This window comes from Tursiops truncatus, chromosome 5, assembly GCF_011762595.2.
Source record: "Tursiops truncatus isolate mTurTru1 chromosome 5, mTurTru1.mat.Y, whole genome shotgun sequence".
Classification (NCBI taxonomy): domain Eukaryota; kingdom Metazoa; phylum Chordata; class Mammalia; order Artiodactyla; family Delphinidae; genus Tursiops; species Tursiops truncatus.
In genome coordinates, this window is record NC_047038.1 from 30,272,605 (window position 1) to 30,296,955 (window position 24,351).

The 24,351-nt window shown below is 35.9% G+C and overlaps 1 protein-coding gene across 5 annotated transcripts in view; it reads right to left on the reverse strand.

Annotated features, from left to right (window-relative positions):
- SEC24B (SEC24 homolog B, COPII coat complex component) overlaps positions 1-24,351 on the reverse strand; it is a 92,567-nt gene that overhangs the window by 35,882 nt on the left and 32,334 nt on the right. For 3 of the 5 annotated variants that reach the window (XM_073804996.1, XM_033856788.2, XM_033856787.2), the window contains one exon: positions 1,467-1,547. In XM_073804996.1, coding sequence (XP_073661097.1) covers positions 1,467-1,547 — 81 coding nt within the window. Of the gene's footprint in view, positions 1-1,466; positions 1,548-15,853; positions 15,959-24,351 lie in introns of all 5 variants that reach the window. The other 2 variants (XM_033856786.2, XM_033856785.2) reach the window with 1 other exon arrangement.

Sequence of the window (24,351 nt, forward strand, 5' to 3'; positions counted from 1 at the left end):
ATAGTCCCTAAGATCTACCTAGTACCTGACACATAGACTTAATTCAGTTAATCTTACTGTGATAGATGTTCATAGCTTTCCTTAATTTTGGTGCAGTATAAAATAGCTAGAAAATTTACCTAAGGTTATTCACTTACTGTCAAAGCACAGTTCATAACAAGATTAAGATTTGTTGATTAAATGAATACAGATAAACACAGCAAGGTCTAACTCCAAGGCCATCATCTTTTAACTATACCACATTAGATGTTTTATTTCAGGTTAATTTGAAGCTCATGAAATACGATAGTTGAATAAATAGTATTCATCTTTTAGTGAATGAAGTAACTCTTCTAGAATATTTTGACAATGGTAATTGCTTTTGGAATGGTCCACAACTTTTTACACACACACATACACACATACACATTCTCTCTCTCTCTCTCTCTCTCTCACACACACACACACTCTCTCTCTCTCTCTCTCTCTCTCTCACACACACACACACACACACACACACACACACACACACACACACACACAGATCCCTAGGGAAAGAACCCTTAACCACAAAAGACTGAGTAGCTTATTTAATTATTCTTGAAATGTTAAAAGGGAACTCTGTACTAAGCTGAGAAGATTAAAGTTTTCTACTGACTCATAGAACAGTGATAGCAAGATGGTGTGTGAAGTCCAGCACACTCCAACTTCAATTAAGCTTCATCCTGGATAATTAACAACATGATAAGAAATAAAGCGAAGGGCAAAATTACTTGTTCTGTTAATCCTAAAGTTTGGAATCATTAGAAAGAAAAGACAAAGAAGGAGGTCAGGTGTGGTTGTCAGGCTGTTGGTGATAGGAGACAGGCAAATAAGGAAGATCACAGCACAAGATGCTATAATGAAATAACTAATCATTATAGAAGTTCAGTTCGTAATTTTTTAAAACACTATCCACCACTCCTGTTCCTACATATGACCAAAGTTACTTCCAGATATGGTTAAAAGTAATGCCTCCAAAACCTACCCCCAAGTTGGTTAATCTATTTACCTGGTGGAGGCAGCCAGGAGCCATAGGGGGAGTAAAGAGTCAAAGACTATTTATATTCAGAGGCTAGTTGGAAGAAATTCAAGGACCTAAGCATGAGAACAGAAATATAAAATTTATTTAAGGAATTATTAGCATAAAAAAGAAGGGAAAAGAAGAGAAAAATTATTCAGTATTAAGTCTTTTAGAAAGAGGAAAAAGATAAAGAGCATGGTAACAAAAATCAGATAATAAATTTCCTTGGCCTCCCAAAAACAGCATCCACAGTTGTTATGTGACAATTACACCATTAAATTAAGGCTGAAAAAAACAGGAAAATGTCCCTTTTTTTCTGTTAAAAATATAGTCTGCTAATTATGTATAGTACATGTTCATGTTTGAAGTAATTGATGGTCAGTAACTTTTCAAATAAACATCAAATATGCACAAAACAAATTACCTGGATAGCTGCCTCCTTCTAGGGCATCATAACTGTTGGGCATTGGAGAAGCACTGCTTGTGGTAGAAGAGCTGTCAACACCTAAAAGGAAAACCAAAATATCTACTAAGTTTAAAATGACAACATATCTTAAAGCAACCTTTGGCAATTTTGAAAAAGATGTTTTGCTGATCTAGGAAAATTCCTGATCCTAAAAACATGAAATGACTGATGTTTAATGACATTTAAAAAACCATATATAAATTTCTGATAATACAGGGGGTGAAAGTGGGAAGAATACGGAGCTGATAAAATTTAAGCAGACACACATGAAGGCATCTTAAAGAAAAGATATACAACTTTCAAAGTAGTCAAACACACAAACGTCAATTTTAGATTGACAGAAATGTTAATAAAATCACATCTCAAAGACCGGATCTACCAAATCACATGCTATTAAATACCCTATATCACTATCATGTTATTTTAAGATAATTAAATTTTAATTACTTTTATAACTCAGCATAGCTGTATGAAACCTTCATAAGAGAGGAATCTATGGCTTGGGTTGCTACCTAGCATGTTACTAAGCTTTTCTATGCCTCGGTTTATTCATCTGCTCAATCAAGATTAAACAGTACCTGCCATATTTAATAAGGTAACAAAAATAAAAGGTACTCTAATAAATATGTGTGAGATTATAAGAATTTTTATTACATGTATTTGTTCAAAACTTGAAAGACTAACGGGAATATTCAGTGGCCATTTATGATAAAACGTAGTGGTGTCACACAGCTCGTAGAACATATATTTCTCTCATTCATTCACTTAACAAATATTTTATTGAGAGCCTACAGTTAACATAGGTAGATACACTAGAGTATATACTAATGAATAAAACTGAAAACGGGGCTTCCCTGGTGGCGCAGTGGTTGAGAGTACGCCTGCCGATGCAGGGGACACGGGTTCGTGCCCCGGTCCGGGAAGATCCCACATGCCGTGGAGCGGCTGGGCCCATGAGCCATGGCCGCTGAGCCTGCGCGTCCGGAGCCTGTGCTCCGCAACGGGAGAGGCCACAACAGTGAGAGGCCCGCGTACCGCAAAAAAAAAAAAAAACAAAAAACTGAAAACGCACACAGCCTCTATCTTGTGTTAAAGATCTTGGTCTTTTTCACCAGAAGATAAAATTCTGTGGTACACAGGTTATCCCTGGCTCTTAACACCAATATTATAACCGGGTTTAAACTACATTTTAGGTTAATTTTCAACTGTGATATAGAAAGAATAGATATGCATAACTATCTTTCATTGAGTAATTTTGGTTAACTACAAGAACTCAGTGTATTGACTCAGGGCATAATAGCTAAAATTTTTTGTGTAGGAACATTTTGTTATCAGTAAAGAACATGATCTGGAGGCAAACGACTGTAGTTACATTAGACTCTGTCATTTCATTGTCATTTAATTGTCATAAATAACTTTGGGTAAGTGACAATCATCATAATACTCTCTCTCGCAAAATAAGAACAATTTTTTAAATGCCCTTTGTGTGCTTTTTAACGTTCTTGTGATGCTTAGAGGAGACTGGTTATGAAGCAACTTACAAAACATGAAGACTATAAAATAAATAATAGGTGAAAGACACTAACACATACCAAGTGCTTTCTTTGTGGTAAATAGAATATTGTTGCATATATAGGTCATTACTCTTAACTAAGAATGGGAAGTAATGGCTCTTCATTTTCCTTGTATTTGTGAACTTATAACTAAAGAAGAATGCTGATATACAAGGTCAAAAGTCTTGAAGTAATAGCGTTAAAAAACAATACACCAAAACCCAAATATTCACCAAGAGATGAATGGATGAACAAAATGTGGTATATCTATACAATGGGATATTATTCAGCTATAAAAAGGAATTAAGTACTGATACAGGCTACAATATGAATGACCCTTGAAAACATGCTAAGCAAAAGAAGCCAGACACAAAAGGTCACACACTGAATGATTTGATTTATATGAAATATCCAGAATAGGTAAATCTCTGGAGATAGAAAATAGATCGGTGGTTGCCAGGGGCTTGAGAGGAGGGGGAAATGAGAAGTTACTGCTTAATGGGTATAGATTTCTTTTTTAGGATGATGAAAATGTTTAGTTTTATCAAGTTCACTACATTTACAAAGTTAGAACTAGAAAGAAGTGGTGACTGCATGACAACCCAAATGACAGAATCAGATAGAGGTGGTGGTTGCACAACATTGTGAATATACTAAATGCCACTGTATGCTTTAAAATGTTTAATTTTATGTTATGTACAAAACCAAACCAATATGCCAAGACATTTCAATGGGGAAAGAATATTCCCTTCAACAAACTGTGCTGGAACAACTAGATATCCACATGCAGCAGAATGAAGTTAGACCCCTTCCTTACACCTTATGCTAAAATTAACTCAAAATGGATCATAGACCTAAATGTAAGTGCTAAAACTCTTAAAATATGGGAGTAAATCTTCATGACCTTCAGTTAGGCAATGGATTTTTAGATATGACATCAAAGGCACAAGCAACAAAAGAAAGAAAATAGATATACTGGACTTCATCAAATTAAAAACTTTTATGTTCCAAAGATATCATTAAGAAAATAAAGAGATAACCCACAGAATGAGAGAATATATTTGCAAATCATGTATCTAGTTAATAAAGGTCTAATACGCAAAATATTTACAGAACTCTATGACTCAACAATAAAAAGACGAATAACCAAATTAAAATGAGTAAGGGATCTAAACAGACATTTCTACAAAAAAGATAAACCAATGGCCAATAAGCACATGAAAAGATGCTCAACATCACTAGCTATTCTGGAAATAAAAATCAAAACCACAGTGAGATACCATTTCACATCCACTAGCATGTCTGTAATTCAAAAGACAGGTAACAGAAAGTTCTGGCAAGGATGTAGAGAAATGGAAGCCTCCACGAGATTGTAAAATGTTGTAGCCATGTTGAAAAACAGTCTGACAGCTTCTCAAAAGGCGGCAAACAGGTATCACATGACCTGGCAATTCCATTCAAGAGAAATGAAAACATACACCCCCACAAAGAGTTGTGCATGAATGCTCACAGAAGCATTACGCATAACAGCTCAAAAGTGGAAACAACCCAGATGTCCAACAACTTATGAACAGGTAAATAAAATGTGATATATATCCACACAATAAGATATTATTTAGCAATAGAAAGGAACACAGGACTGATACATGCCATAACACTTGAAAACATTATGCTGAGAAAGAAGCCAGTCACAAAAACCAAATAGTATATGATCTATTTATATGAAAGGTTCAAAACAGATAAATCTATAAAAACAAAAAGTAGATTAGTAGATTAGTGCGTGTATGTGCGCATGCGTGCGTGTAGGGGGACAAGAATAGGAAGTGACTGCTAAAACATGGAGTTTCTACTTTGAGGTGAAGAAAATGTTCTAGAATTACACAGTGATGGTTGCAGAACTTTGTTTAAATTTAAATGAGTGAATTTTATGGTATGTGAATTATATCTCAATAAAGTTATTATAAAAATACCATGGAGAACAAACGTATGGACACCAAGGGAGAAAGTGGCGGGAGTGGTGGTGGTGGTGGTGGTGGGATGAACTGGGAGATTGGGATTGACATGTATACACTGACGTGTATAAAACTGATGACTAATAAGAACGTGCTGTATGAAAACATAAATAAAATAAAATTCAAAAATTAAAAAAAAAATACCATAGAAGCAAAAATACACAAATGAGACCTAATCTAACTTAAACGCTTTTGCACAGCAAAGGAAAACACCAACAAAATGAAAAGACAATCTACGGAATGGGAGAAAAAAATTGGCAAACGATGAGACCAACACTAGGTTAAATATCCAAAATACAAAAACAGCTCATATAACTCAGTATCAAAAAAACCAAACAACCCAATCAAAAAAATGGGCAGAAGACCTAAGTAGACATTTCACCAAAGAAGACATACAGATTATCAACAGGCACATGAAAAGATGCTCAACATTATTAATTATTAGAGAAATGCAAATCAAAACCACAATGAGGTATCACCTCACACTGGTCAGAATAGCCATCAATAAAAAGTCTACAAATAAGAAATGCTGGGGAGGGTGCAGAGAAAAGAGAACCCTTATGCACTGTTGATGGGAATGTAAATTGGTGCAACCACTATGGCGAACAGTATGGGGGTTCCTTAAAAAAGTAAAAATAGAGCTACCATATGATCCAGCAATCCCACTCTTGGGGGTATATATCCAGAAAAAATAAAAACTCTAATTTGAAAAGATATATGCACATCAATGTTCACAGCAGCACTATTTACAATAGCCAAGACATGGAAGCAACCCAAGTGCCCATCAACTGACAATTAGCTTAAGGACATGTAGAGAGAGAGAGAGAGTGTGTGTGTGTGTGTGTGTGTGTGTGTATTTATATATATACACACACAATAGAATATTAATCAGCCACAAAAAAGAATGAAATATCGCCATTTACAGCAACATGGATGGACCTAGAGAAAATTATACTTAGTGAAGTCAGACAGAGAAAGACAAATACTATAAGATATCACTTATATGTGGAATCTAAAAAGTAATACAAATGAATCTATATATAAAACAAAACAAAGCTTTTGCACAGCAAAAGAAACCATAAACAAGATGAAAAGACAACCCTCAGAATGGGAGAAAATATTTGCAAACAAATCAATGGACAAAGGGTTAATCTCCAAAATATATAAACAGCTCATGCAGCTCAGTATTAAAAAAACAAAAACAACCCAATCCAAAATGGGCAGAAGACCTAAATAGACATTTCTCCAAAGAAGACATACAGATGGCCAAGAAGCACATGAAAAGCTGCTCAACATCACTAATTATTAGAGAAATGCAAATCAAAACTACAATGAGGTATCACCTCACACCAGTCAGAATGGGCATCAGCAGAAAATCTACAAACAAATGCTGGAGAGGGTGTGGAGAAAAGGGAACCCTCTTGCACTGTTGGTGGGAATGTAAACTGATACAGTCAATGTAAATTGATACAGTCACTATGGAGAACAGTATGGAGGTTCCCTACAAAACTAAAAATAGAATTACCATATGATCCAGCAATCCCACTACTGGGCATATACCCAGAGAAAACCGTAATTCAAAAAGACACATGCACCCCAATGTTCCCAATGTTCACTGCAGCACTATTTACAATAACCAGGTCATGGAAGCAACCTAAATGCCCATCGACAGACGAATGGATAAAGAAGATGTGGTACATATATACCATGGAATATTACTCATAAAAAGGAACGAAATTGGGTCATTTGTTGAGACGTGGATGGATCTAGAGACTGTCAAACAGAGTGAAGTAAGTCAGAAAGAGAAAAACAAATATCGTATATTAACGCATATATGTGGAACCTAGAAAAATGGTACAGATGAACCGGTTTGCAGGGCAGAAATTGAGACACAGATGTAGAGAACAAACATATGGACACCAAGAGGGGAAGTGGCGGGGGTCTGGGGGTGGTGTGATGAACTGGGTGACTGGGATTGACATGTATACACTGATGTGTATGAAATTAATGAGTAATAAGTAATATACCTACTGTATAAAAAAATATATAAAATTAAATTTAAAAATTAAAAAAAAAACAAAAAACAAAACAGACTCACAGACATAGAAAACAAACTTATGGTTACTAAAGGGGAGAAGGGAGTAGGACAAATTAGGAGTATAGGATTAACAGGTACATAATACATAATACTACTTAATTATGCTGCTTAGCTTCTTCTTTCCATGTCATATCAAATATTAATGCTTAAAAATATTGCCCATTTAGATAATAATGCTATAGTAACAAACTTTAAAGTATTAATTTGATAGAAATATTCTATTTTATTTATTGGATAATTTGAAACCTGCTAGTTTAAAATTCACTTTCAGGGTTTCCCTGATGGCACAGGTTAAGAATCTGCCTGCCAATGCAGAGGACACGGGTTCGAGCCCTGGTCCAGGAAGATCCCACATGCCACAGATCAACTAAGCCCATGTGCCACAAGTACTGAGCCTGCGCTCTAGAGCCCGCGAGCCACAACTACTAAGCCCGGTGCCACAACTACTGTAGCCCACGCACCTAGAGCCTGTGCTCTGCAACAAGAGAAGCCACCCAATAAGAAGCCCGCGCACTGCAACAAAGAGTAGCTCCCGCTCACCGCAACTAGAGAAAAGTCTGCACACAGCAACGAAGACCCAATGCGGCCAAAAGTAAAAATAAATAAATAAACTAAAAATAAATAAATAAAAGAATAAAATAAAATTCACTTTCGGGGACTTCCCTGGTAGTCCAGTGGTTAAGAATCCACCTTCCAGTGCAGGGGACACGGGTTCAAGCCCTGGTCGGGGAACTAAGACTCCCACATGCTGTGGGGAAACCAAGCCCATGCGCTCTAGAACCTGTGCACCACAACTGGAGAGCCTGCACGCCTCGACTAGAGAGAAGCCTGAGCACAGCAACGAAGAGCCTGTGTGCCACAACGAAGAGCCTGCGCGCTGCAACAAAAGATCCCACCGGCTGCAACTAAGACCCAATGCAGTTGAATAAATAAATTTAAAAAGTTTTTAAAATTCACTTTCAGAAGAAAAGAACAAATGCAAATCTCTATTTTGAACTTGTTAAAATATCAAAACAACAATAAAAGTTATAAATCCAGATGAAACACTAAACAGACTCAAACTTTGCTAAAACTTATTGTTCAGATTAATTCTAATTAGGTTATGCCATTACTGCCAATACAAATCAAAATGATATTTTTTAAAAAGGTACATTATGAAACATGTCAATATTCTAAACATGCTTAAAAACACCTTCACTAGTTCCCCTACCATTTTATAGAATAAGGTCTAAATGCTTTTATACTACCATAAAAAAAAACTTCAAAATTTGTCTTCCACTTTCCTTGTCACCTCCATCTCCCACCTGTTCTTGTACCACCTTCCCTTTTACCTTATGACACAGTCACACCCAACTTCTCACTCTTCATCCCAATACACTATTTTTTGTGTTATGTACCATACATATTGGTCTGTTTGCCTAGATTTTCTTTTTCCACATGGCAAATTCCTACTCAACCTTCAAATTTCAAACCCTTCCTAAAACCTTTCTGACATGCCAATGGAAATCATTTCTTCTCCTATATAGGGACATTTTCTTAACCCCGAATTACTGTACTTTTCAAGCTGTACCGTAATCACATACGATATCTGCTTCCCTGTCATATTATTAGTATACAGAGGCAGCTATGCTACTGTATTGACATTTGGAACCAAGATACCAAGCAAAATACTGCTTTCTAAATACGAGCTAGTTTTAGTCGAATGACTTGTCACCATTCTTAAAACCTCTGATAGGTCCAGTTTGCCTCAGTCACTTCACGCTACAAATATTCTGAGATCAAACGGAGGGTGAATATGAATGTAATACTTGGGAAACATTTTCCCTCATTCTTTTACTGGCTCTATGTCACAGGTTGAGAGAAGAAAAGGGGAAGTCAGAAAAGAGGGGGAGCTGAATCTGAGGAAGTAAGGAGTAAGGTCAAATGAATAGCTCAGAATCTGTGAAGTTGGGGGAAAAAAACCAGGATGCACTGAAGCCTTCTAAAAAAAACTTAAGCCATTCTCTCTCCATGGGTCAACAAAGTCTAATATACTTACTAGTATTGGTCAACTTGAAATTAACCAGGTAATTTGAGATTTCACTTCCTCATAACTTGTATAGAACATGGAAAACTGTAAGTCAAATTCCCTCTCTACCACTTACCAGTTGAGAGAAAATGGACCAGAATCCTAACATTTCTGAGCCATTCCTTATTTATAAAAACAGATGTTATAACACCTACTCCACAGGCCTAATGTTAAGATTAAACAGCTATAACAGATATAAATTAAACAGATACTAGCCAGAGACTCAGGAAATGTTCTTTTTTTTCTCTTCCCTCTTCCTATGCTAAAACAGTGCTACAAAAGAGGGGAAAAGAAAGACCAAGACAAGAACCTCCTGATGGATAAGGCTAATCCAGACTTCAACCAAACTTTCCTTAACATTTATCACTGAGAACCAAGTTACTTTTGATTTGTAAAAATGGTTCTCTTCTTTCGGTAATACTCTAATACTCCCCCCCCCCCCAATCTTCCTTCTACCTTAGTCTAAGAACTCTTATTTCTCACTGGCTTATTCCAAAAGCTTCAAGCTCGAATCAATTTCTTCTGTAAATGCAAAATCAATTTGCATTTCCAAAATGCAAGTTTGGTTATGTTATTTTCCCATGTAAACTCCTTCAGTGACCTCTCACTACCTTCAAGATAAAATCCAAACTCCTTACTAGGAAACGCAAGGTTCTTAAAGATCTTACCCAGCCATCCTACTCACCCTCACTCAATTCTTCTTGCCACTGCTCTCTGCAAACCATAGGTCCCAAACTCACTAAAGTTCCCCAAACATGCTACCTTCTCTCAAGCATCTTGCTTTGTTTCAAAAAGTGTCTCTGACTCTCCCCAGATCCCTCACTTGCCCAATTCCAAGTTCTTTCAGATTCAGTTTAGGTTCCCCTGCCCCCGCTCCAGGAGAATCCTCCCTGTCATCCCAGCCTACATCTGGTTCCAAATTCTCCTATGTATTCCTATAAAACACTATGATTAACACAGGACTCACTATCATTTTGTTCTATATTCCAAATCAGACTGTGAGCTTCTTGGGTTTTTAATCAAGCTCACAAATAGGGCATTATTAATCTGTTTATAAATTGGTTGTTCAGAACTCAGAATAAACTTTTTCAAAGAAATAATGAAATAACTGGTATTTATTATCCCAAGTTGTTTCATAAGCACTCTTAAAAAACCCATAATCCATATTATTGATTAAACACTACACATTTATGACAGGCTGGAAAAAATAAAGCATTTGCAAATGTTTAGTATTTCAGTTAATTAGTTTTAGGGCTAGCCTAGACATCCAATCACCATTCAATCACTATTTCTATTTGAAAGTGCCTTCTGAATTCTAACTCTGGACACTGGTACCAAATCTCCTTCTGCTATAGCCCTAATACTCTGCCCTCTTCCGCTGTACAGAGTTGGAGTTGGAGTTTCCAGCTATAGCAATTATATATACATGATGTTTGCAAGCTAGAACAGGTATCATCTGCAAACATGTGAGCACATTTTGTTTTCAATGTATATGAATACTGAAAACCCTGAAACTAATACTGTTCTTAATGGCATGGATATCTTTTTATATCCTTCACAGACCTAGGACATGTATTCAATTTCTAAAATTTAAAAAGTATACTAAATATGTATTGAATTTAGTTGAAAGATATTTATTTGTTAAAATAATCACATAGTATATCAGTTAAAGAGAAAGATAGATTTGAATCCTTTTAGGGATTTTCTTTGGCGGGGGGTAGGGGAGTGGTGGAAGAAAAGGGAAGATGCTGATCAAAGAGTACAATCTTCCAGCTATACATGTTCGAGGGATCTGGGGATCTAATGTATAGCATAATGATTATAGTTAAAAATACCATATTATATACTTGAATTAAGAAAAAAAAGAAGAATTTTCTGTGGAAGTTAGAGGTAAGGCCAATACTGTGCTGTTATCTACAGGAGTTGACTTAATTTGTTCTGTATCAAAATACAACATTACCTTTTAAAACATCCAAGCAAACCATAAACATATCATTATCTTTGACATACTACCTGGCACTGAATAATTACTATTAGCCTGTGTGAAAGTCAAATAAAAATTGACTAGCACCTTAAAATTCATTATGAAAAAATCAGAAGTTTTTTCCTAACGTCATTTACAAAATATAGCATCAAGCTGTCACATTACTAGAGCCATGGGAGAGAGCTTCCTGTTGTCCTCTGGCCTCTTCCTAATCTGAAAACTCCCGAGAGGAAAGGCACTGGGAGTATGGACAGCAGGTGACAGAACATTAGCTGACAGTGTCTCCCAGGGACTAGGGCTGATACTGATCTCTGATTTTTTACTCTCCCCTTTCACTTTATTTCACTGCTTACTCCCTTTCACTCCCATTTTCAAGTTAGTATTCCTTACTAGTATAGGTATGACAGTACTTGTCTTCAGTACTGAATCTAAAACTAATAAAAGGTCCACTCTAGCACTGACAACTGAAGGAGTGAATACCTGTAACTGAATAAACTTAGTGAGGAATTTAAGATATAACCATTATGGGAACCTGATAGCTTGCTATCTGCTCAAGTTTTCTTTAAGTTTATTCTCCAACAATTCTGAACTTTTAGAAGCTGCCAACAAAACATAAGACTGTCTCTAGTACAAAATCCTATTTTAGTTTCCAAGTGTGCATTTAATGAGGAAACCTTAAAAAGGAAGCCTATTTGTAGCATGTAATTTTAAAAAATATAATTAGATGGTTTAATGTAAAATCAGAACTGAAATCAAAATTTTCTTTTAAAACTGAAAGTTTTAAATAAATATCCGTGTACTTGACTCCTAGATAGACCCGCTGTCAAGGAAACCCTAAGCTTTAATAAATGAAAAGCTAAAATAAGAGGATAGTTACTTTAAATATAACTATAAAGAAGATTATCACTGATTTCCAAACCTGCTTGCTAGTTGATATTTCATTACTGCTTAATAAATTTTTCCAAAATTGGAGAATAATCCACATAAACTAAATACATAAAAATCTCATGATAATAGGGAATGAATACCACTGAAATGCTTAAAAAATAGAGCACTCCAAAATCTCTACTTGACAGATACACTTATATGTAATCTCTGTACCAATTTGAGGCATTCTTTTACCTTTTTACATATGAAAAAAATACTGTAACTGAGCAGGATTTAAAAAATAAAATAAAATTCATTTTAAAGCTAGATTTTCTTTCCATTTTTTCTTTCCCCTCACTTAGAATGTCCCTTTAATTTGCAATCAACAAAAATAGGACTTTTTTTTTTTTTTTTTTTTTTTTACAAACCATGAAGAGACAACACCAGGATCCTAGTAAAAATGTCCATAGTCCAGTCATTATTTTGTTGCATAATAAAAAAGGCAAAGGAGGAAGATAACATGTAAGAAATGCCATGGTGACCACTGCCATGTGCCCTTTAGTTCTCACCTATTCCAGGGCTTTGTGTTCTCACTAGGAGATAAAGACTATCCTCTTCACACCTCTCTGCACACAGACCTCGGTTTGAATCTCCGCTCTGCTACTTAGGAGTTGTGTGACCAGAGACAAATGTTACTGTACATGTTCAGATCGTAGTCAACTCATCTGAAAAATGGAGCCAATTATCTCTGCCTTGCAGGATTGTTGAGAACAAATTGAGATAAAAACATGTTCTCAATGTTAGTAATGACACCTAATTTTTTTTTTTTTTTTTTTTTTTTATGGTACACGGGCCTCTTACTGTTGTGGCCTCTCCCGTTGCGAAGCACAGGCTCCGGACGCGCAGGCTCAGTGGCCATGGCTCACGGGCTCAGCCGCTCCGCGGCATATGGGATCTTCCCGGACCGAGGCACGAACCCGTGTCCCTTGCATTGGCAGGCGGACTCTCAACCACCGCGCCACCAGGGAAGCCCACACCTAATTTTTTTTTGAGAGATTTTACCATTTGCCAGACACTGTTCTAAGCTCTTTACGAACAATACCTTCAATCCTCAAAACGACCATATGTAATTGTTACTGTTATTATTCCTCATTTACATATGAGTAAATTGAGACTCAATGAGTTTAAGAAACTTGTCTAAGGTCACAAAGCTAATAAGTGACAAAGTCCAGATTTGAATTTAGAAGAAAAGACACAAAACCCCACAGCTTTTAGCTCTTTAGTGCTGCATCTGGCACACAGTAAGTATTCAAAAATGTTAGGTATTATTAAAATCTAAATGCTGTGAGTTAAGAATTTAGGGATTTTTAATCTGTAATATATTCAAGAAAAAAAGTAGTTAAATAACATAAGGTGATAGGAGAAAAGCCATTAATGCTAAATCTTTTTGATTTTCCAATTTTTTTTTCTGTCTAAGGAAAAGGGGTTTTTAACCACTGCACCTAATTGTAAGCAGAACAAAAACGGGAGTAATTTAGGCTGACAAATATTACGCAAAAAACCACATTTTTGAAATGTGTAAAATAAGGATCATGAGATTAAAAAGTGAGACATATGTAGGATCTGAATAATATATACATTAAATAATAATAATAATTCAGGACCTGGGAGCAATGGCCCATCATTAGCAATGACCCCACATTACAATCACATCTTGGTTTCTAAAACACCCTTCTCTACTATACGCACCAGGACTAAAGGAAATGGTTTGTCCCAGGCTTGCAGCAGCCCAAATACAAGATGAGCTAGGAACATCTTATCGAGGACTTAAGGTACTTAAAATAAGTGCTTAAAGATTCATGGGAACATTTAAAAAAGACAGTTTGAAGGAGCTGCTACTGGCCAGGACAAGTTGCTATCAAAATAACTAATGACAGTAATGGATTATTACCCACTGAATAAAATAAGAATCCATGAGTCAATATGAACCCAAAGCAATCAACAAGGGAGAAGAGAAAGCTCTTCTTCACAATGAAACCTCAACTCATAAATATAGAAGGAATGTCGGAACTAGAAAATCACCAACAAATGTTAAAACTAGTGAGTGACGGTTTAAAAAAAAGAACAGGAAATTTACGTAGTATCACAGAATTTCCCCACAAATCACTTATTAATTTCAATGGAAAAAAGAAGTACCTTTACAGTTGAGAAACCTGGCAGACACCATCTTAATCAAGTAATCAAAGTTAACATTATCAATATGGGGATAAATCAACAACATGTGCCTCGGACACAATGTACTGAGAATACAACATTACTTCAGTGGTAATCTTGCCAAAAAATGCATGATTTGAATCTAATCACAAGTACACACCAGATAACCCCAAACTGAGGGACATTCTACAAAATAACTGGCCTCTATTATTCAAAAATGTCAAAGTCAAGAAAGAGAAAGAAAGGTTAAGGGACTGTTCTAGGTTGAAGGAATCTAAACAGAAATGACGACTAAATTCAGTGCATGAACCTGGGCCATGGAAACAGCTATAAAAGATCTTACTGAGACAACTGTTGAGATTTGACTATGGGCTGTGTAACAGATATTATTGCAACAGTGCTCAATTTCTTGACAACTGTATTGTGTTTATGTTATGTAAGGCACTGTCCTTACAATCAGGAAATACATACTGGAGTATTTAGAGGTAAAGATTCATGATATCTCCACCTTCAAATGACGTAGGAAAAAATGTTTATAGAGAGAAGCAACTGCGGCAAAAATGGTAAAGTGTATACGGTAGTTTCTTTCACTCTTCTATAAGATTGAAATTATATAAAATAAAAAATTACCCCAAATTCAGAAAGATAAATGGGTATGTAGATTTTTAAGGTAAGAAAAATTACTCTCCATCTGGAACCCTCTATTTTCAACCCACCACCTCAAATCATGCATAAGGATTTAAATATTTTAAAAATGCAAAGGAAGTGGAAACTTTTAGTTAAGCGGATTGTTTACAGAGCAAATCCTTCCACTCAATTATAAAGATAACAGAAAGAGAATCATGGTCATGTATAATAACCTTAAAGATCATCACTTATTGGTTCAGTCAAACGATTAGAATTAATGGACGAACTGAGTAGCTTAATACTCAACAGTTATACTTATCAAAGGCAGAAAAAGATATTAAACAGCCTGCAACACATAATCGCATGCACAGTTTCTTCACCTAGCATGATGTGAACTAGTACTTCATGAAGCAGGAAGATAACTAAAAATTGGGGGTCTTCTAAATATATGACAGAAAAGGCCACAAGGACTTCAGAGGAACAATGTCCTATTTCTCTTTCACTTTTATGAAGTCCACATGATTCATTTTGATTAGACTAAAGTAGCATGCAAAGCAGAAAATAAAACATTCCTAAAAGGAGTCCTAAAAGGGTGCTACAGCAGTCATCAGCCAAAAGCTTCAGTCGGGACTCATTCTTTTGCATGTGGCACGAGAGAAAATGCGCTTCGGAAAGAAGAAAGCACTCTATCTTCGTGAAAAATGCATTACTTACAAAACGGTAGAGGGGTCCAAAGGAGAAAACACAAAACAAATAAACATGCAAAACTCCTCATTTCGAGTGACCCAACCTTCTATAACTGAAACCAAGCTATTGAGCTAAATCTGCAAAGACACATTTTTTAAGGACCAGTAAGACTGTGGACATAAAAAGAAAACTCGAGCAGGGAAAGGTCAAGAACTGGTGTAAAGCTAAAGCAGACCTGCTTCCTCATCCTCCTCCTCCTCTTCCTCATCATCGGAAGTGGATGACAAGGGAGTTGGTGCGGAGCTAGCTTGATTATTAACATATTCACCATACTGCATGCCTGTAAAGTGGAAAGCACAAACACAAGAGTCAAACCAACAGGAGAGATGAGAAATAAAATTCTGACATTGCATTAAAAGTGAGAAAGAACTCTGACATTCCGAAGAATATCCCAGCATGCATATTAATATCAGCTAACTTATTATCAAAACCGAAACAAACCGTTAGAAAATCTCTGCGAAGCAGTTTAGTAAAAGCAGCTTTAATATGAACTAATTGGTCTAAGTGTAAAAAAATAAAAAGGACCATGTCTGACACTGTTAATATTTAGGAAACTGCACTGATACTCTCTGAACATTTTACTGAGCTCTGTACATGTTTACCTTCTTTGACCTTGGGGCCCTTGTGGTATACTTCCTTTGGGACTGTGTATTCTTGGTGAGCAGTGATCATTTCTACTAAAATGAATTTATACAGCACACAACACACGTACAGATACTTGGTACCTTCCTTCTGCTAATGCCACCCTGCTGGTAACTCAGTTCTCATAACGGAAAAACAATGACAGTTAAAGGAAAGAACTGTATTGAGCATAGTTCTCTGCTCAGAGTAGACGCTCAAAAAAAAAAAAAAGGCATATTAACTGTGGCCCTACAAGTGAGACAATTACAGAAAAGTAAATTTTCTGAGATGGCCAATCATCTCAGCATCAGACTAATGCCTACATGTGAGTCTGAAGTAGGTGAATGAGACTAGTCCTCAGTGTGAGATACAGCAAGAGAAAGCAGAGTCTGTGGAAAAGGCCCAACAACTGGTAACTGTATAGTACTTTCCTTTAAAAAAAAAAGTTGATTGCATATTATTATTTGATTAATCTAGCAAAATCAAGACAAAAAAATTAACATCCACAAAACTTCTAAGGGGGAAAATTTTTAAGACTTAACAAAATGCAAACGCTTCATAAATAAAAATAAACATCCTTACAAAGAAAAATCTTATAGCTCAATTTGAAAAAACAGTAACATAGTGTGGATTTTCAAGAACATTTCACAATATTGGAAGCACAATGAAGCCGTGCCTCACCGAAAAAATCATGTGGTAGACCTCTGATGTTCTCTTCATTGTTTCTTTCAGATGACCTTTTTTTTTTTTTGCGGTACGCAAGCCTCTCACTGCTGTGGCCTCTCCCGCTGCGGAGCACAGGCTCCGGATGCGCAGGCTCAGCGGCCATGGCTCACAGGCCCAGCCGCTCCGCGGCATGTGGGATCTTCCCAGACCAGGGCACGACCCCGTGTCCCCTCCCGTGTCCCCTGCGTCGGCAGGCGGACTCTCAACCACTGCGCCACCAGGGAAGCCCCAGATGACCTTTTAAATTAGCATGGAGAAACATAACTCATGCCTATAGTAAGAAAAAAGCTATTAAAATCTGAACTTAGAAGAGAGCAAAGGTTAAACTGTATATGAATGAAGCTTTGATCCTCATGACTAAAGAAGTCATGGAAAAATCTGATAGCTTTGCTGAAACATGTTTTAAATACAGATAAAATGGCAGTTATCACAAATTCATCTGAGAAAGTAAAAATCAATGTAAAATAAGTTCAGGCAACACAAAAAATAAACTTGGTACCTTGAAAGACCAAATTCAGAGTGGCATGTTCCTCTAATAAAGGCCTAGTTAAAATGAAAATTTGACTAATATTAGACCTTAGGTTAAATATATTAAGAAGTTTATAACAGACATAAGTTAACAGTAAAAAAGATTTTATAGAAAAGAAATTCTTCAATTTAAGAACTTCTTTAAAAACGAAGTACTTTCCCAAAATGCCAATTAGCATTGCACTTTAAAAAGTACACATGTATGTATGTATATAATAAGCAGAAATAAGAGAAAGAAGAAAAAAAAGAAATTATATTTACTGTGCTAAGCTAAGAGAGGCCAAAAAACAGGAAGAAAATCCATTCTTTTCCTGACTGAATCATTCTGTAGACTGCTGACTCTAATCAAAGAAGCCAAAGCATAGGGCAAACCTATATGTATTATAAGACAAATATTTTCCTCTCTTTTTCCAGATTTACTGAATAAAAACAGATACCACATATTATTGGAAAAATATCCAATGCTTAATTGGAAGCAAATGAGATGGCTATCCAATGATTAAAGAAAAATTTATAGAGCAACTACTTAATGCACTGGAACAAAGCTATAAATAAGAACAGAGTAATATTGTTTATTACAATATCATTTTAGATTATACAGTGGTTGCCAACTTACTGTATTAACAGAATGTCACACAACATACTTAATTTTACTGTCCTAAAAAAAAGATGCAATCCTTTTTGAGAAGTGCCGGAGATGAAAGTATCAAGATTTAAGCTCTTCCCAACTGCGACTCAATATTTAAGGCTCAGAATTTAGCCTTCCTTTGCTCGTTTAAGTAAACTTTGTTAAAAGCTTGGGAATACTAACAGCAGAAGGACATGATATTTTAGTTCATCCACAGAAGAATGGTAAGAGCTCCAGAATAACAATCAATTGACATTTAAATGCCCTGCTCTAGGTTGTATACAGCACATGTCGAAATGTCCTGGGGTACCTCCCACCCCAGCCATCACCACCAAACAAGGAAGGAATGCCACACCCTCAATTCATTCTGTCTTAAGCAGAGCTTCCAAGGTATGGATCTAGAAAACCAAGAGGCGGGATGCTATTTCACAGACTGAATGACATGATGAAGAGCCTGTTACTGACACGGCCCCAATATTTTTAAAAAGACATTCTGTTTAAACTACCTATCATTAAAGTACCTTCAGGCCAATTTCTCCAGGAGAGTTGGAGTTGCTTAATAAAAGGCATCTTTACTGTTCCACTGGGAATAAATAAAACTAGTCTTAAGAGAAAACAAACCCCTTGTGGAGGTTAGCTTTTTTAAATTCAAGAGTTCAGACTTTTGAGAAACTGTTACCTTTCCTAATCTGGTCTTCTAACTAGGTACACACACTAGAAGACTTTGCAAGGGTTCCCACGAAAGAAGGCTTTTAAGGGAATCACTCTCCACAGTACTCTCTTTCCTACATCTTATCCACCTAAGAAAGTACCTGTGTTAAGAACAGACTTTTTCTCACTTTACAAAGGAAACACATTACCTTAACTTATCCTAAATCTTACTAGGAAAGCTTCCTTCTTCTTTAAATGATTGATCAAGGCACCCTAGATCTACAGACTATCTTTTACCTTGCCATACATGCTGCAGTTAAAAATGAAACATATTAGAAATAGGGTTGGCTTTATTAATTCAGAAATAGTGAAAAGTAGGGTGGCGGCAGTAATGATAAATTTATTTAATGATTCTGCATGTGTGAAGGCCCCAACCACTACTGCCAAAGAATCCATTGCTTTTGAAAGAGTCACATGAGAACAAAGCAAAAACAATAAGAAATACTGAACAGACAAGCAGCAGGACATTATGGATAAAGATGGGGTCTCTGGGTTCTATTCCATGTAATACCACTTACTAGCTGTGTGTCCTTGGGCAAAATTACTAACCTCTCTGTTCTTCATTTATATCATCTGTAAGGTGGGGTAATAACTACCTCAAACAGCTGCTGGGAGGATTAAATGAATTAATATATTTTAAATCTTATTAGAATGGTGCCTGAAATATAGTAAATACTATACAAGTATTCACGACTATTACTTTTATTTATTTATTTATTTATTTTTTGCGGTACGCGGGCCTCTCACTGTTGTGGCCTCTCCTGTTGCGGTGCACAGGCTCCGGACGCGCAGGCTCAGCGGCCATGGCTCATGGGGCCCAGCCACTTTGCGGCATGTGGGATCTTCCCGGACCGGGGCACGAACCGGCGTCCCCTGCATCGGCAGGCGGACTCTCAACCACTGCGCCACCAGAGAAGCCCACTACTATTACTATTGAACTTTAAAAACATGTTTTTGTATATATTTAATTAAAAACAATTATTTTCAACTATTCTTAACATTTATCCCTAGGACAAGTCATTAGTTAGAAAAAGAACCTTCTACCAACCTGAATAATATTCTTAGTAATACTAGTTCTTTTAAAAATAAGTAGAACATTTCTAGGCCTACCAGTCTTTTTCAAGAGACACTGGATAAAACTCATAGGTAAAAATTCTACATGTTTTTTTCAGAAGCTATGAGATGTTCAATAAAGTACTTTACAACCTATTTTATCATAAAATATTTATAATGGTTATAATCATTTCATATCCCCTTATACTTTATATAGTACTTAATGCTTTCTACCTCCTTTTAACCAAAAACAAAACAAAACAAAAATTTACTAGCAGGTAAACCTATTAGTACTTAGTAGTATATATATATATATATGTGTGTATATATATATATATATGTATATAATAAAATACGTGGGAACATTTTTATTATGATATATGATGAAATTAAGAGTTATTTCTAATTTTTATGCTTGATTCCTATTTAAATACTAAAAAAAGCCAAATAACAGAGTTTGATACACACTATGCATATATTTACCACAGGAATACAATGCTTTTTAATATAATCCTTGCTTCCCAAATAGCCTAATATTAGGTACATATTACAATGCTTTATTTCAAATTTGGCAATGAGAAGCAGCATACTGACTCACTGCCTAGTTTTTATAACCTATACTATAAAGAAGAATAATCTCTGACATTTAAATTTGATGCTCTTACTAATTTGGCTTAGGAGATGTAGGATGCAATTTACTTCTCAGCGGAATTTATGATACACCTTGAAACTTTAGGAACACGTTTCTCTGAATTAAAAAATTAAATCAGGCTTTTTGACAAAGAATAAAATTTGTGTCACTGGTTTGAAGATGAGGACTGCCTTTGCCAATTAGGTTATATGGAGATGCCATCTGTGAGATAAATGACTTACATCACAGCTTGAAGTTTTTGATAAAAATACATTAAAGTATGTGATATTTTACTGGCAATGATATAATAAAATTCATAATATTTTGAATAATTGCTAACTCAGTAAAACAAACACTGGGTTTGGAAGCAGAAGATCTGCACTGGGTCTTGGTATCCCTTTTGGGAACTTCTATGTCTTTGGGCAAAACACCTAACCTCTCTAAACCTCAGTTTCCTCATCTATAAAATAAAGGTGTAATATGATATGTCTGCTTCACATGATGATCAAGTGAGATAATAAAACTTAAAGGTATTTTAAAATTGTAAACTGCTACATGAAATAATAATGCTACCAACTATCTACAATCTGGAAAATAAAATTCAACCAACAACAATAAAAATTTCTCACATGTAACTCAGAAGGTTAAAAAACTTTATAGAACAATACTGCTTTAATAAAACCCTTCCAATACCATTCCTATCTACTTTACATGAACAAAGTTTCTCAGTAATCATATATATGCAAATAAAAACTATGAATGAAGTTTTTCTAAAGTTTATTATTCTAATAATGAATCATGCAATTCATGTACAGAAAGCTATGGTGGGACGGAGGGAAAGCCATTTATCTCAATGAAAGATGTATTTCCAATAAAAATGTACTTTCCATTAAAAAAATACCAAAATTCACGATGTTTATGTTGTTTTGACCCACTAGATACTAACAATAATTGTATTGATAGAATAATCCAGAAGAAAAAATGTTAATGTTTAGACACTTATGGTTATAGACAATATTTTTAAATTTCAATTATATATAACGTTATTGTAGCAGAAAAGCATGATAGAGTGATAAAAGAGTTTCTAGTTTAAGAATATATTATATTGTTACTACATTCAAGGGAAACATTCAAGGGATGTTAAGAAGAAAAAGGAAAAATGTAAACTTTCTAAATGTTAAAGAAGGGCTAATTTCACTTTCTTTCTTTCTTTTTTTTCTTTTTTTAATCTTTTGGCCTCACTACACGGCATGTGGGATCTTAGTTCCCCGACCAGAGATCAAACCTGCAGCCTCTGCACTGGAAGCACAGAATCTTAACCACTGGACTGCCAGGGAAGTCCCTTCACTATCTTTTAAAGGATGACAGGCTTCATTCCAGTGGATACACAGAAAAACATAACATCTTTTTTTAAAAGTCAACATACGCAGTATGTTGAAAATTATATAACTGCAAGTATTTAAACTTTTGGTGAAAAATTTTAGATGTCAATCTAAAAATGTTCAAGTAGTTACAGTTTTTTCGAAAAATTTTTAGGAGATAGATATGCAAGCAAAAATTTGAAGCCTCTCCTGTAAAAACCAGTAAAAAATGCTGAGAGAATAGCTCAGAAAGGGTGTCTTTGAAGCTGGGAATGTCAACTGAAAAAAAAGCACAACCTAAAAGTTGAGAACTGTGTTATTTGGTGGACTTTCTGAGGACTTCAAGCCTGGAAGACAGCCTCTTAGGCAGCTCTGAGGAATGGCTCCGAAGAGGTAAGGGAGGAGCCGGGACATACAGAGGTTTTGCAAAAAAGACCAGGGAGTCGGAACATCAAAAGATGACCATTAATTAAAGAAAACCAGGTTCTCAAGCCAGTGAACTTAGCACTCTTCTGTGTATGGGAAGCTGCAAGAGCCTGGGATCACTGAAATGATTCCTTTCATAGGTACCATAGCTCTCTAGGGTGGTGTTCTGTTCTTTCCTATCCTGAGTCCCCTCGGGTGCACTGCTGCGGGGTTGGCTGCAGTGGCTCAGGGCTTGGCAGTTTGTCTCCATCCTGAGTTCCCTCAGGGCTCACTGCTGGCGGCAGCTTTGTAGTGGCTTGGTGGCTCAACATTCTTTGCTTTATGGCAGGCAACACTCTTCATACACAGGAGAAAAAGACTAACCTCTTTTATGTATCAATACTTTCGTAGTCTTATCAGACCCACAGCATGCCCTACACAGCTGTACCCTGCACACAAGGGGCGTCAGTCCTGTAAACTACAGTTTGCACAACGTACATGGGGCCATAACTCATATGCATCTCTGTGTGTATCCAGATCTACCCAAAGGCAATGAGACCACTAAGTGACCAATCTCCTACTTCAGAAAAAGGAACAATAAAAGCTGCAATTCAAAGGTCTCCAGCATTATCTTTCCTGTTACTTATTCAAGGAGTTTACCTTAGGTAAATCAAGAGTTTAACAGCCAACAAAAACAATAATTCAGCCTCATTTATAGAAAGAGCACAAAATAGAAAGGTTTGAGTTGAAAATCTTTCACTCTGGTGGCTTCCCCTGCAGTCCAGTGGTTAAGATGCTGTGCTTCCACTGCAGGGGGCACGTGTTCAATCCCTGGGCGGGGAACTAAGATCCCACATGCTGTGTGGTGTGGCCAAAAGAAGAAAGAAAAATCTTTTACTCTGCTATTTACTAATTTATAATCTTGGGCAAGTTACCTAATCTTTGTGAATGTCACTTTTCTCACCTGTAAAACCAAGATAATGTCTACCTAGTAGAATTGGTAAGGGGATTAAATGAGATAATAAATATGAAGTATCTGGCACATTGTAACTGCTCGATAAACGATAGTTTCTTCTCTTTTCAAATCTATCTTATTAGTAAGAAAAAGGAAACATAATAATAATTATTTAGTGGGAAAGTGGTTTACAAAATGATACAGTAAGATGATAGGATGGTATTTAAACTAAAATGGTCAAAAGAAAAATATAATAGGAAAAAATAAATTAGCGGGGGCAATGTAAAGGGCCAAAACAAGCAGCATATATATCTTAACATCTGGAAGGTAATCATCAATGTAGAGGAAAGACATCACTCATTCAGTTAGGGCTCCTATGTACCCCTAAGTTTCTGCTACTCATGATAAGTACAACTTTCCTACCGGCCCCTCACTTTGAAAGTAAATGCTTATAATAACTAGATTCTATTCCTAATACACCCACTGGCTTGTTGGGAATCAGTGGACACTCTCTGGTGCTGCAGTTGGTTTTCCTAAAAAAAAAAACAAATAAGGAAATCTATAATGTATAATCTGATCAAAGGATAGAAAAGCCTGTTGACCACAGGAACACTCAGCAGATATAAGCAGTGAGATCAGTCTAAGGATTTATGTTGCTTTTTCCAAGTCTCAGAACATAAGAGAGTTCTTCATACTCAAGGTGAGGGGCCGTCACTACATAGTGAATATAGTCCCTAAAATATTACTAATGATTGTGCTGGAAATACAAACCACATTTTCCTAAAAACAATTATCTCTCATATATGAAAAATACAGTATATTAACCTGAAACATCAATAGATTTGGAATTTTAGCCAGACAGAACAATCAAGAATACAACCAAAAGAAAAGGCAATGTGGGGAAATGGTCAAAACAACACATTTTAGTCACCTGTCACTTATTTAACACACAGAGAATATTAAACAAGCAAACAAATAAACCATATTGTTTGTCAATGATGCAAGAGTGTGGCTTACAATTTCATTTTCATCCTCTCATTCTCAAAATTGGGTC